Source organism: Myotis brandtii, unplaced genomic scaffold, assembly GCF_000412655.1.
Source record: "Myotis brandtii unplaced genomic scaffold, ASM41265v1 scaffold468, whole genome shotgun sequence".
Classification (NCBI taxonomy): domain Eukaryota; kingdom Metazoa; phylum Chordata; class Mammalia; order Chiroptera; family Vespertilionidae; genus Myotis; species Myotis brandtii.
This window is the reverse complement of record NW_005367874.1, coordinates 294,392-306,939: the sequence shown is the minus strand read 5'-3', so window position 1 is coordinate 306,939 and position 12,548 is coordinate 294,392. Positions and strand designations below refer to the sequence as shown.

The 12,548-nt window shown below is 39.9% G+C and overlaps 2 protein-coding genes across 4 annotated transcripts in view; one reads left to right on the top strand and one right to left on the bottom strand.

The window, feature by feature from the left end:
- The window catches only part of ME3 (malic enzyme 3, NADP(+)-dependent, mitochondrial), a 185,077-nt gene extending 184,417 nt beyond the window's left edge, over positions 1-660 (top strand). For all 3 annotated transcript variants that reach the window (XM_014547182.1, XM_014547181.1, XM_005875629.2), the window contains one exon: positions 416-660. In XM_014547182.1, coding sequence (XP_014402668.1) covers positions 416-577 — 162 coding nt within the window. In that variant the 3' untranslated portion in view covers positions 578-660. The remainder of the gene's footprint in view (positions 1-415) is intronic.
- An 8,118-nt stretch (positions 661-8,778) lies between these two features.
- The window catches only part of CCDC81 (coiled-coil domain containing 81), a 42,449-nt gene continuing 38,679 nt past the window's right edge, over positions 8,779-12,548 (bottom strand). Inside the window, exons 15-16 of the mRNA XM_005875627.2 lie at positions 10,776-10,901; positions 8,779-9,248 (exon numbers count right to left, since the gene is read on the bottom strand). Coding sequence (XP_005875689.1) covers positions 9,107-9,248; positions 10,776-10,901 — 268 coding nt within the window. The 3' untranslated portion in view covers positions 8,779-9,106. The remainder of the gene's footprint in view (positions 9,249-10,775; positions 10,902-12,548) is intronic.

Genomic DNA, 12,548 nt, shown 5'->3' with positions numbered 1-12,548 from the left:
ATAGATAGATAGATAGATAGATAGATAGATAGATAGATAGATATTGATTTCAGAGAGGAAGGGAGAGGGAGAGAAAGATAGAAACATCAATGATAAGAGAATCATTGATCAGCTGCTTCCTGCCTGCCCCACACTGGAGACCAAGCCCGCAACCTGGGCCTGTGCCCTTGACCAGAATTGAATTGGGGACCCTTCAGTCTGCAGACTGACACTCTAGCCACTGAGCCAAACCAGCTTAATGGTTTGAACAGAAAGCTCAACATCTTTTCTCTCCAGTGGCTCCATGGGTCCCAGCTCATGAGCAGCACACACCTGGTTCTTTAGGGTATATTCCCTTCCACTGGCCCCCAAAGAAGGGTCCTTAGGCAGGTTTCTCCTTCGATCCAGTTCCTCAGCCAAACATCTTTTTCCCTAGGTTCTTGACTTCGCGTACAAACACAATTTGGCCTCCTACTACCCGGAGCCCAAGGACAAGGAGGCTTTTATAAGATCCCTGGTCTACACTCCAGACTATGACTCCTTTACACTGGACACCTACATGTGGCCCAAGGAAGCCATGAATGTTCAGACAGTCTGATGCGGTCCCAGAGGCTGGTGTGGGGCTGGATGAAGCCCAGAGTAAAATAACACTGATAATATAAATGGATTCCAAAATGGCCATCCTTGTCACTGTGTTTTTCCTTTGAACTTTGTGGTGTGAGGGGAGTCGCCCGGGCATACGGCAAATAGTAAATGAGAGCCTTGTCCCTACAGGCCCTGAGTTCACTTTTCTATAACCCTCCTCTGACCTCTTTCCAAAAAACTTCCTTGTCTATTAATGGCTATATTGGCTAGCCCTGGTGGGAAAGCCAGAATCCTGCTAGAACTTTGCTTTCCAAGATCACAATAAGGCAGGACAGGTATGTGTCTTCAAACAAACAAAACTGAATCAGAATCTTCCTCTGACTTCCATTTCTCCAGGAGAGGTCTGGGAATCACTCTTTAACATGTGGATATGGCTCCAGTACTCAGGACCCAAAATTGGACTGTGATCAATCTATCTACTCATCAAAATTGACTAGTTAGAAATAAGGCTGGGAAATCTCTTGCTAATTTTGAGTTGCTATGGATACTTCTGATCAAATGAGTTCAATAAATCCTCTTGAATACTTATGGGGCCCACTCTACAAATCTCATTTTGCTAACTGTCATTACCATATTCTTGAGCCTTTCATAGTTCAAAATCTAGTGAAAGAGATGAGATATGGAAACAATTCATTTTGCTGCAAAGCATAAAGTGGTAAGTCCATGAAAGAAGTGCAGGTAATGGTCGAGGGTGCTCAAAGAAGGGAGAGGATACTTCCTATGAGAGCAGAAGAAAAGGCTTTAGAAGGAGCAGTGTTTGCACTAAGTTCCAAGAATGAAGGATGGTGGGGACAGCCACTGGCCAGAAAGTGTGACCCACCCATCAGGGAGTTCAATCTCAGTTGGAGGAATACACACCCTTCGAGTGGCCAATGGATGTGGGGGCTGACTGGCTGGAGGCAGTTCACTAACTAGTCAGAAATGATAATTGCCCTGTAAGTTGCTGAGTAATACACATTCCTTTTTGGTTATTACTAAAAGGAAAACCAGAGAAATGTGGGTGCGGAGGGTCAGCAAGCCAAGGAGGCAGAAGGAAGTGAAGTACTGAGGGAGGAGCACCATGGGGAGTTCTGGGAAAGATTTGATTTCATTTTCCTGGCTTTGGAACACTCTCTCTTCCACCCTTCATACTCTTAAATAATTCAGCAAACCAAGCAGTTTTCTTTTAGAATGGTGTCAGTCTGTCCTGTGTGTTTCTTAAACTGAGTTCAACTATAGCCTTCACTTCCTCATGTTCATCAGAGTCTACCATGGAGGGGGGGACAAGACTGCAGCCCCTGCAATCAGTGACTCTAAATTGCTAAAACCTATTGGGATGGTAGTTTCCAACCTCTAACTTCATTGTAGAACAAAGAAAACAATAAACCATGATTAGGGACCTACCACTGCCCACCCCTATATGTAGAAGATGCCAAAGAATAGAATAGCACTGCTCTCCCTCTCCCAAACTTTCTCTCTTTTTTCCCTCTCTCATCCCCCTCCAATAAATGAGTTTAGAAAGTTCATAGGATGCAAGGTCAATATACAAAAATCAATTGAATTTCTATATACTAGCAGCAAACAATATAGAAATAAAATTCTATTCACAATAGCATCCAAAAAATACTTTAAAATTTAAGAGTGCAAGCCTTATACACTAAAAACTATAAAACATTGCTCATAGAACTTAAAGATCATCTAAATAAATGGAGAGTGTACTATGTTCATGAATTTGAAGACTCAATATTGTCAAGGCTGCAATTCTCTCCAAATTATCTATAAATTCAACCCAGTAACTACCAAACTCCCTGTAGGATTTTTTGTAGAAATTGATAGGCTGATCCTAAAATTTATATGAAAATGCAAAGGACCTAGAATTGCTAGTTTTTTAAAAAAGAACAAAGTACACTATCCAATTTTAAAACCTACTATAAAACTACAATGATCAATACTGTGTGTCATGTAGATCAATGGAACAAAATGGAAAATTTACAAATAAGTCCTTACATTGATGATACTTTGATTTCTCAACAAAGCTACCAAAATAATTCAATGAGGTAAAGAATGGCCTTTTGAACAAATGAAGCTGAAACAACTGGATATTCACATGCAAAAAAAAAAAAAGAAGAAGAAGAAGAAGAAGAAGAAAAAATGAGTTTAGACATTTATCTTATACTGTACACAAAAAACTAACTCAAAATTGATCACAGACCTAAATGTAAGAGCTAAAAACCATAAAATTTCAAAAGAAAATATAACAGAAAAATCTTAGTGACTGATTAAAAGCATGATTTATGAAAGAAAAATTGATAAACTTTACTTCATCAAATTTTAAAACGTTTTCACTTTGAAGCACACCAATAAGAGAAAAAAAGCAGCAGAATATATATTCTTTTCAAGTGCACCTGAAACATTTTCTCGGATAGACCACATGTTAGGACACAGAACAAGTCTCAATAAATTTAAAAAGATTGAAATCATATCAAGCATCTTCTCTGACCATAATGGTATGAAACTTGAAATCAATCACAAGAAAGAAGGAAGGAAGGAAGGAAGGAAGGAAGGAAGGAAGGAAGGAAGGAAGGAAGGAAGGAAGGAAGGAAAGGAGAAAGAAAGAAGGAAAGAAAGAAGGAAAGAAAGAAAGAAAGAAAGAAAGAAAGAAAGAAAGAAAGAAAGAAAGAAAGAAAGGAAGAAAGAAGAAAAAATGAGTTTAGACATTTACCTTATACTGTACACAAAAAAATAACTCAAAATTGATCACAGACCTAAATGTAAGAGCTAAAAACCATAAAATTTCAAAAGAAAATATAACAGAAAAATCTTAGTGACTGATTAAAAGCATGATTTATGAAAGAAAAATTGATAAACTTTACTTCATCAAATTTTAAAACGTTTTCACTTTGAAGCACACCAATAAGAGAAAAAAAGCAGCAGAATATATATTCTTTTCAAGTGCACCTGAAACATTTTCTCGGATAGACCACATGTTAGGACACAGAACAAGTCTCAATAAATTTAAAAAGATTGAAATCATATCAAGCATCTTCTCTGACCATGCTATGAAACTTGAAATCAATCACAAGAAAAAAAAACTTAAAAACACACAAAGACTTGGAGACTAAATAACATGTTACTAAGCAATGAATGGGTAACAGGAAGATCAAGGAATAAATTAAAAGATACCTTGAAACAAATGAAAATGAGAATACAACAATTCAAAATCTGTGGAACACAGGGAAAGCAATCCTAAGAGGGAAATTCATAGCATTACAGGCCTATCTCAAGAAACAAGAAAAAGCTCAAATAAACAACCTAACTTTATATTTCAATGAACTTGAAAAAGAACAACAAAGCCCAAAGTGAGTAGAAGGAAAGTAGTAATAAAGATCAGAGCAGAAATAATAGTCTAAAAAGAAAAATACAAAAGATCAATGAAATCAAGAGTTGATTCTTTGAAAGGATAAACAAAATTGACAAATCTTCAACCAGACTCATTAAGAAAATGAGAGGACCCAAATAATTAAAATCAAAAATGAAAGAGGAAAAATGAAACTGACGCCAAAGAAATACAAAGGATTGTAAAAATATATATATATATTACGAACAACTATATGCCAGTAAATTGGACAATCTGGACAAAATGGATACCTTCCAAGAAACATACAACCTTCCAAAACTGAATCAAGAAGAATCAGAGGATCTAAATAGACAGACTGCAATTAGTGAAATTGAAGCAGTAATCAAAAAATTCCTAACAAACAAAAGCCCTAAATAAGTTAAGAAAATTGGACAGATACATGCAAAAAAAAAATTAAACTATACCACCTTCTTACACCACACACAAGGATAAACTAAAAATGGATTAAATACTTAAATGCTAGACACAAAACCACACAAAAAAAAAACACATGAAAAACATAGGCAGTAAAATCTCAGACATTTCTCACAGCGATATTTTTTTCTAATATATCTCCTCAGGTAAGGGCAACAAAAGAAAAAATAAACAATAGGACTAAATCATACTAAAAAGTCGATAAACTAAAAATGGATTAAATACTTAAATGCTAGACACAAAACCACACAAAAAAAAAACACATGAAAAACATAGGCAGTAAAATCTCAGACATTTCTCATAGCAATATTTTTTTCTGATATATCTCCTCAGGTAAGGGCAACAAAAATAAAAATAAACAATAGGACTAAATCATACTAAAAAGTCATTACACAGCAAAGGAAACCATCAACAAAATGAAAAAATAACCCACTAAATGGGAAAACATATTCTCTGATAAATCTGATGAGGGGTTAATATCCAACATTAGAAAGAACTTACAAAAAATCAACACCAAAAAACAAACAATCCAATTAAAAAGTGAACAAAGGACCTGAATAGACACTTCTTCAAAGAGGGCATACAGATGGCCAATAGACACATGAAAAGATGCTCAACATCACTAATCATCAGAGAGATGCAAATTAAAACCACAATGAGATATTACCTCACACCTGTCAGAATAGCAATCATCAATAAATCAGCAAACAGCAAATGCTGGTGAGGATGTGGAGAAAAGGGAACCCTCATGTACTGTTGGTTGGAATGCAGGTTGGTACAGCCACGGAGGAAAGCAAAATGGAAACACAATGAGATATTACCTCACACCTGTCAGAATGGCAATCAATAAATCAGCCAACAGCAAATGCTGGAGAGGATGTGGAGAAAAGGGAACCCTCATGTACTGTTGATTGGAATGCAGGTTGGTGCAGCCACTGTGGAAAGCAGAATGGAAATACCTCAAAAAATTAAAAATGGACTGCCTTATGACTCAGCAATTCCACTTCTGGAAATTTATCTGAAGAAACGTGAAACACAAATATGAAAAAATACATGCACTTCTTTGTTCGTTGCAGTGCTATTTACATTAGCCAAGATCTGGAAGCAGCCCAAGAGTACATCAGTGAATGAGTGGATGAAACAGCTGAATACACAACAGAACACTACTCAGCCGTAAATAAATGAATGAATAAATAAATAAGAAAAATTTACCCTTTGTGACAGCATGTATGGACCTGGAGAACATTATTTGAAATGAAATAAGTCAACGTTGCAGTGCTATTTACATTAGCCAAGATCTGGAAGCAGCCCAAGAGTACATCAGTGAATGAGTGGATGAAACAGCTGAATACACAACAGAACACTACTCAGCCGTAAATAAATGAATGAATAAATAAATAAGAAAAATTTACCCTTTGTGACAGCATGTATGGACCTGGAGAACATTATTTGAAGTGAAATAAGTCAAAGAAAGACAAATAATATATGATTTCACTCATATATTGAATCTAATTAACAAACTGAACTAACATCCAAAATAGGCACAGACTTTAGATAGAGAATAGGCTGACAGCTGAGGGGGAGGATGCTGGGAGAGTGGAGGGATTGAGCAGGGGGGGAAAGAGAGAACTCATGGATATGGACAACACTGTGGTGATTATGGGAGGTAGAGGATGGGTGAAGGTGAAGGAGGGTATAGGAGGGATACAAATGGTAATGGGGAAAGGGGGGGGGGGGGGGGGGGGTACAAGCAATAGACTGGGAGACATGGTTAGTCTTACGAAAATTAAAACCACAATGGAATACCACTTCACATTCACCAGAATGGCTATAATTTTTTTTAAAGACAAAGTAAGTGTTGTTGAAGATTGTAACCTCTATTTCTGGCAGGACTTTGTCTCTTAAGCACAATGAGATTAAGGGAGATTTTGTCTGTCTTTTAAGTCTGCATTCTAACTCCCCAGCCTCTCTCAGCCTCAGAACTCAACAAGTGTCGTTTAGAATGGTGGGTGCTGTGGTTGCACCACCCGGGTCTCTCTTCTGCTCTGAAACACTCCTTACACCAGCTGTCAGGAGTATCGGCAGCTGAAGGTTCACAGGTGCATCCTCCCTCCCCGAGAATTACACTTGACTAAAGGAAAATGCTTCATCCAAGGTTACGCCCTCATCCCCAGGAGACAGCCTGCATCCAATGACTACTTGATTCAAGTCCAGAGGCCCAGCCCCCTTACCTCAATTGGGGACATCTCTAAATGGCCATCCCAGTTTCAGAGCTCCCTGCATGACTGGCTGAAGCCATTGCTGCAAAACTACATGTATCTCCACTCAACTTCTTCTGCCGCATGCTGGTACTCCAGCTCTCTCACAGGCATTGCTGAGAGGACTCCCCAGTAATACTCCAAATGCAAATCTCAGATTCAGTATCTTGTTTTCTGAAGAACTCAACTAGCAACATATGGAGGAAACGGGCCAAGCTTCTCAATGTTCCAGTCTGTTGCACCCACACACACACATGACCACCAAAAGCCTTGCTGGGTTTCTCTTTCCCTCAGTAGAGACCCACTGCAAAGATCAAGCCTGTTTTTTAATCCCAGACCAGAATCAGTAAATGCTGCCAGCAACCAAAATGGCCACTTACTTCAGCTCCTTCCTCTGGAATTCCTATTCACCTAGTCTTTGTTGCTTTCACAGCTCCCATGTCTTTAAACATATGATTTAAAATTGTTATCCATATTTTTCTGGTTGTTACAGGGTGGATGCTGGGCTTCCATGACCTACTTCATCCTATCTATAAATAGAAGTCTCTAAACATAGATTTTTAAATTCCAAATGCATGGATATTAACTTTTTTCCTAATTGCTTAATTGCTTAATTGTAGTCAGAAAAGTGTTTGTATTATTCAGATATTTTTAAATTTACTGAAATTTTTATGTTTGTCTATTATAGTCAAATTCAATAAAATATTTCATGTACTTTGAAAAATATATGGATCTTCGCTGTTGGATGCAATGCCCCTTATGTGTTCATGGGATCAAGCTTGTTAATTGTTTTGTTCAAATCTTTATTCTTACAGATTTCTGAAAGGACAGTAAAATTTCCCACAACTGTGGTAAACTTATCAATTTTCCTTGTAGTTCTGACAATATTTGCTTTATACATTTTGGACCAATGTTGTTTGATGCATGAAGTTTGGAATTGTTATAACTTCCTGGTGAATTGAAACTTTAATGATTTTCCTTATCTTTAGTAATGCCTTTGCTTCAACTTTTACTAATTGACACAACTATACCATCTTACTTAAATTAAGTCTCTCTCCTGAATTTCATTATTTATTTTGATGCTTATGCTCTTATACCAGCTGGTGAATGGTGAACAATGACAAATTATTTCTCCTGCAGAACTGTTTTCAGACAGAATGAATATATGTTTAAACTAACATTAAACATATCACCATTTTAGCAATCCTATATAATAAAAGCCTAATATGCTAAGTGTTCAGTCGGCCATTCAACCAATCAAAGCATAATATGCTAATGATATGCTAAGGCTGCTCAACCACTCACTATGCCGTGCACTGACCATCAAGGCAGACACTCCGACCAGTAGGTTAGCTTGCTGCTTGGGTCCAGCCAATCGGGACTGAGTGAAAGAGGCCAGACATGCCCTGGAGCCCTCCCTCCTGCAACCCGTCCCTGGCTGGCCAATTTCCCTTGTCTCTCCCCGGCCCCAATCGTGCACAGGTGGAGTCCCTCAGCCTGGCCTGCGCCCTCTCTCAATCCGGGACCCCGCAGGAGATGTTGGAGAGCCGGTTTCAGCCCGATCCCGCAGGGCAGGCTGAGGGACCCCAATAGTGTATGAATTTGTGCACCAGGCATCTAGTTATATAATAAAATAAAGTATCAAGTACCCAAATATTATCTTAACACAGTTCAAAAAGCATGTAAAATGTCTAATCAATTCATTGGTAGAAACCCACTTTTTTGGTTAGGAAGACAAGGAAAAATATCACACTTCAAATAAAAATAATAGTTAATAAACAGCTTCTAACAGATATGGCAAAGAACTATAAGATTTTCAGAAATTTTATAATTAAAATTGTTTTAGCTACAAAGCATCTCTACCCTTTAAAAATGTTTATTAAGCCCTGGCCAGTGTGGCTCAGTTGGTTGACCATTGTCCTGTACACCAAAAGGTTGTCAGTTCAGTTCCCTGTCGGGCTGAGCTGATTGGTGCTTCTCTATCTTCTCTCTCTCTCTCTCTTCTCTTTCTCTCCCTTCCTCTCTTTCTAAAAATCAATAAAGACAATTATTTTTAAATTTACCAATATGAATTGCTAGACACAGTCAGGCATGTAGAAAATATTTATTATGACTAAATTATTCATTACATATGAAGGAAAGATACCGTGTTTTACACAAAGTCGCAGAGGGAGTGGCGGGGCTGAGTCAGCAGAACCCCCACAGCCAGAATAAAGCTGGGTGCCATCCCCCCTCCAATGGCAGCAGGGTTCTATGGGGCTGGGAGGAAGACAGGAGGGGAGACCCTATCTTTGTGAATTCGGTAAGCGGTTAAAAAGCAAGCTACCTGAAAGCACTGAAACCGCACAATACAATTTTCAGACGTTAAAAAAAAAGAACTTTGACCAGGAAGTGCAGGTCCAAACTCTGAGTTTCACACAAACAGCCCGGAGCCCTGCAGGAGCTTCTTCAGCGGCCACTGGTGGCTGTGGCCCCCGTTGGAGGTGCTGCGCTGGCACTGTTTGCAGCGCTGGTACTTGTCACACTGGTCCAGGAGGAAGAGCTTGTCCGAGGCCCTGAGGAGAGGTGAGGAAAGGCAGCCATGAGCAGGCGTCCCCAGAGTCCTTGCTGGGGGCCTCGCTAGGAAGCCAGGGCAGTGGAAGGGATACAAAAGGAATGTCACCCCTGGCCCCTGCCCTCCAGGAGCGTACCACCCACCTGTCATCTCCCACCTGCTTTGGCTTTGTTTTCTCTTTCAAACCAACCAGTTCCTTCTTCCTGCCTGCTGCCTGCTGGAGTCCCTGCCCACACCTGGCCTAGGTCTTCGGGACACAGGTCTGCTCTGCCATGCCCTGGGAGCAGCTGTGTTATCCTGCTACTCAAGGTCATTTCTGTGTCTCCTCTATCCTTGGTCACCATGTTGGCCAAGCATGCTTCCAAAATCCAACTCAAATCCCCCTGTGCTTAATCTCACTGCCTTTATCTGCTTGCCCCCAACACTGAGAAAATGGCTTGAAATCTCCAACTCCCCTTTTACTTCCTCTTCCAACCAATCAAACCACCCCACTTCCACTTGGGAACCTATTTTCCATGTCATTCCTCATACTTTCATTGTCACAAAATATGGGTTTTACACATTACAAAGACAGGCCCCCCAAAAAATGCCTTAAAAGAAAATCTAAAATGAAAAGGAGAGTTACAGATCAAGATCCATTATGACAAATTTTGCCCATGATAACAATTAGTTGATAATTGGCAATTTAAAATATTATTTGGGTATGTTCAAATTTTTATAGCATTTGATTGTATAGGCTTGGCCTGTTTTTTCAAGTTTTTAGCATTCTATGAAGTCATACCTTACATTTGTAAAGTGTTTTAATTTTTAAGAGTAGTACTTCTCCACCTCCTTATTTGAACCCCAAAACTCTTGGGTTAGCAATGCCAGGGAGGTGTTTACTTCCCCACCTCACAAATAAGAACATATTAGCTGCCTCTGCAAAGTGAGTGCTAAATTTTCAAAACCAAGCTTGATTCCCTAACTCTAGAATGTAAAAAGGTAGCTACAGAGAGGAACAGGGATGCAATGATACATTCCAAGAAGATGTTTTTGGTTGGTTCCATACTGGGTTTCTCATTTTTCCAGTTGCTAATCTTGCCCACAATCCCTTGACTCTGCTCTTTGATGACCATTCTGTAAGCCTTGGATGTGTTCCAATGGAAACTCAGTCTCCCTATTTCCAACTAGTTATTTCCAAAGACAATTCCCACCCTTCTCCCCCCATGCCTCCCCACCCTCCACAAAAAAAGAAAATAGAGCCACCCTGTACAGAGGCAAAGATTAGGGCAGAGATGGCAACTACATAACACATAGCACAATATTCTCCAATCCCATATTCATAGCAGACGATTCTAATTCATTGAAGCCATTTTTCTCACTGAACCCAGAATTCTTTTCCCCATAAAGTTCACTAGGCAGCCACTACTGATCAACTGGAGTTGGCTCTTGAAATCTATTGGCCATCCCACAATTAGAGGAAAGTAAATGAGGAGTAGAAGGGATTTTCTTTGCAAACCCAGAACTTCTGGTTCCAGTCAGGTATTACCGCTCAAAATCCTTCTGCTCCCAGTCCCGCTGCCTCTTCATCTCAGCACTCCGCTTCCAGTCCTCCTGTAAGCTTTGGTTCATCTTGTTCACTCTCTCTAGCTCAGCATCTCTATCCGCCAAGTACCTGGGGAGAGCGGAATAGTCTGATTCTGTTCACAATATCAGGGAAAGCATATACACAAACCTCATGAGCCCCATTCCTTTTATGGTAAATTAAACAAAAACCTTCTGTTTTGTTTCTTTGAAATGTACCGAAAGATATGAACACTGTACAAAAATACCACAGTGAAACTCCTACCTCTCAAATAATGTATGGGTTTAGGACCTTTCATCTTCAATCCTATTTAAGTTAGCAGGATTGAAACCTTTTTCCAATTAGCAAATTCAGCCTTGAAAGCTATTAATTTCCTTTGAGGCTAATTTTTAAAATATATCTTTAGTATTGGTAGTATTACAGATATCTCCCATTCCCCCTCCTTTACTCCCCTGCCTCCCAGCCCCTACCCACTCCCCCAGATCTTTACTACCCTATTGCCCAAGTCCATGGGCTATGCATATCTATATAGATAAGAGGCTAATATGCTAAGTGTCCAACTGTCCAACCAGTCGCTATGATGCACACTGACCACCAGAGGGCAGATGCTCAACGCAGGAGCTGCTGAGCTGCAGTGTTTCTCAGGTGATACACCCCGGAACCAGAGAGGAGGGAGCCTGATTCCTCACTGCACGATTCCACCTTTGCTGTGGGTTATGTTGTTGCTGGGGCACTATTGGCCCTGAATCGGGTTTACTGCACACTTGTGTTTGTGTTCTACACCCTGTACCACAGCAACTTTGCAGAGTGTCCTCTCACACTCCAGGACCCCCCAGGGAATGTCGGAGAGCCGGTTTCGGCCCGATTCCTGCAGGCCAGGCCGAGGGACCCCACCTGCCAGAGGGACCCCTCTCACTCTGTAGATGCTGGGGAGGGACCACGGGAGGTTGGCTCCAGGGCGTGTCTGGTCCATCTTGCCCAGTCCTGCCCCTCCAGCCACCTTCTAATTAATTTCCTTTCAATGTGCACAAATCTGTGCACCGGGTCACTAGTAAGTATATAAATTCTTTGGTTTATTTCTTCTCGTCCCCCCTAATTTGAGGCTAATTTAACTGCTCTGAAGAATCATCTCAAATGGATTTCCAATACTTTATGCTTCTTTCCCTTTATTCCAGCCTCTCATATGTCAGTAATCAGCCTCCCAGTTGCTGCAGGCATTTTACAAGACAAAGTAGCCAGGTGTGCAAAGGAGAAAAGAGACAGAAGTGACTAGGCAAAGAAAATGAGATTGAGACAATATCTAACATTATAAAGAAGGTAAAACATACAAAAAAGGAGTGTTTGATGAAGGTCATATTTTCAAAGTGACTGCTGTATAATGTCTCCTTCAAGAACAATGTTCCAATATTCCTAATGTTAAGTGCTTCTATGACTGGTCTCCAAATGCATAGTCATTGCTTGTCATGAATCACCTTAGACCAAATTCTTTATATGTGCCTATTTCTTGCCCAGCTCAAACTCTTACCATCAACTCTCAATAAAGTCTAGAAGAGACTACACTCTGGTATGTGACAATTGATTTAGCCAGCTCTGAAGGGCTTTGTTATAGGTAGCAACCACCACTAGGTGTCAGGATCCACCAATAAAAAGCAATAGGGGGGAAAAAAAACGAAGATGGCGACATAGGTAAACACCGGAGTTTGCTGCCTCAAACAACCACTTCAAAAATACAACTAA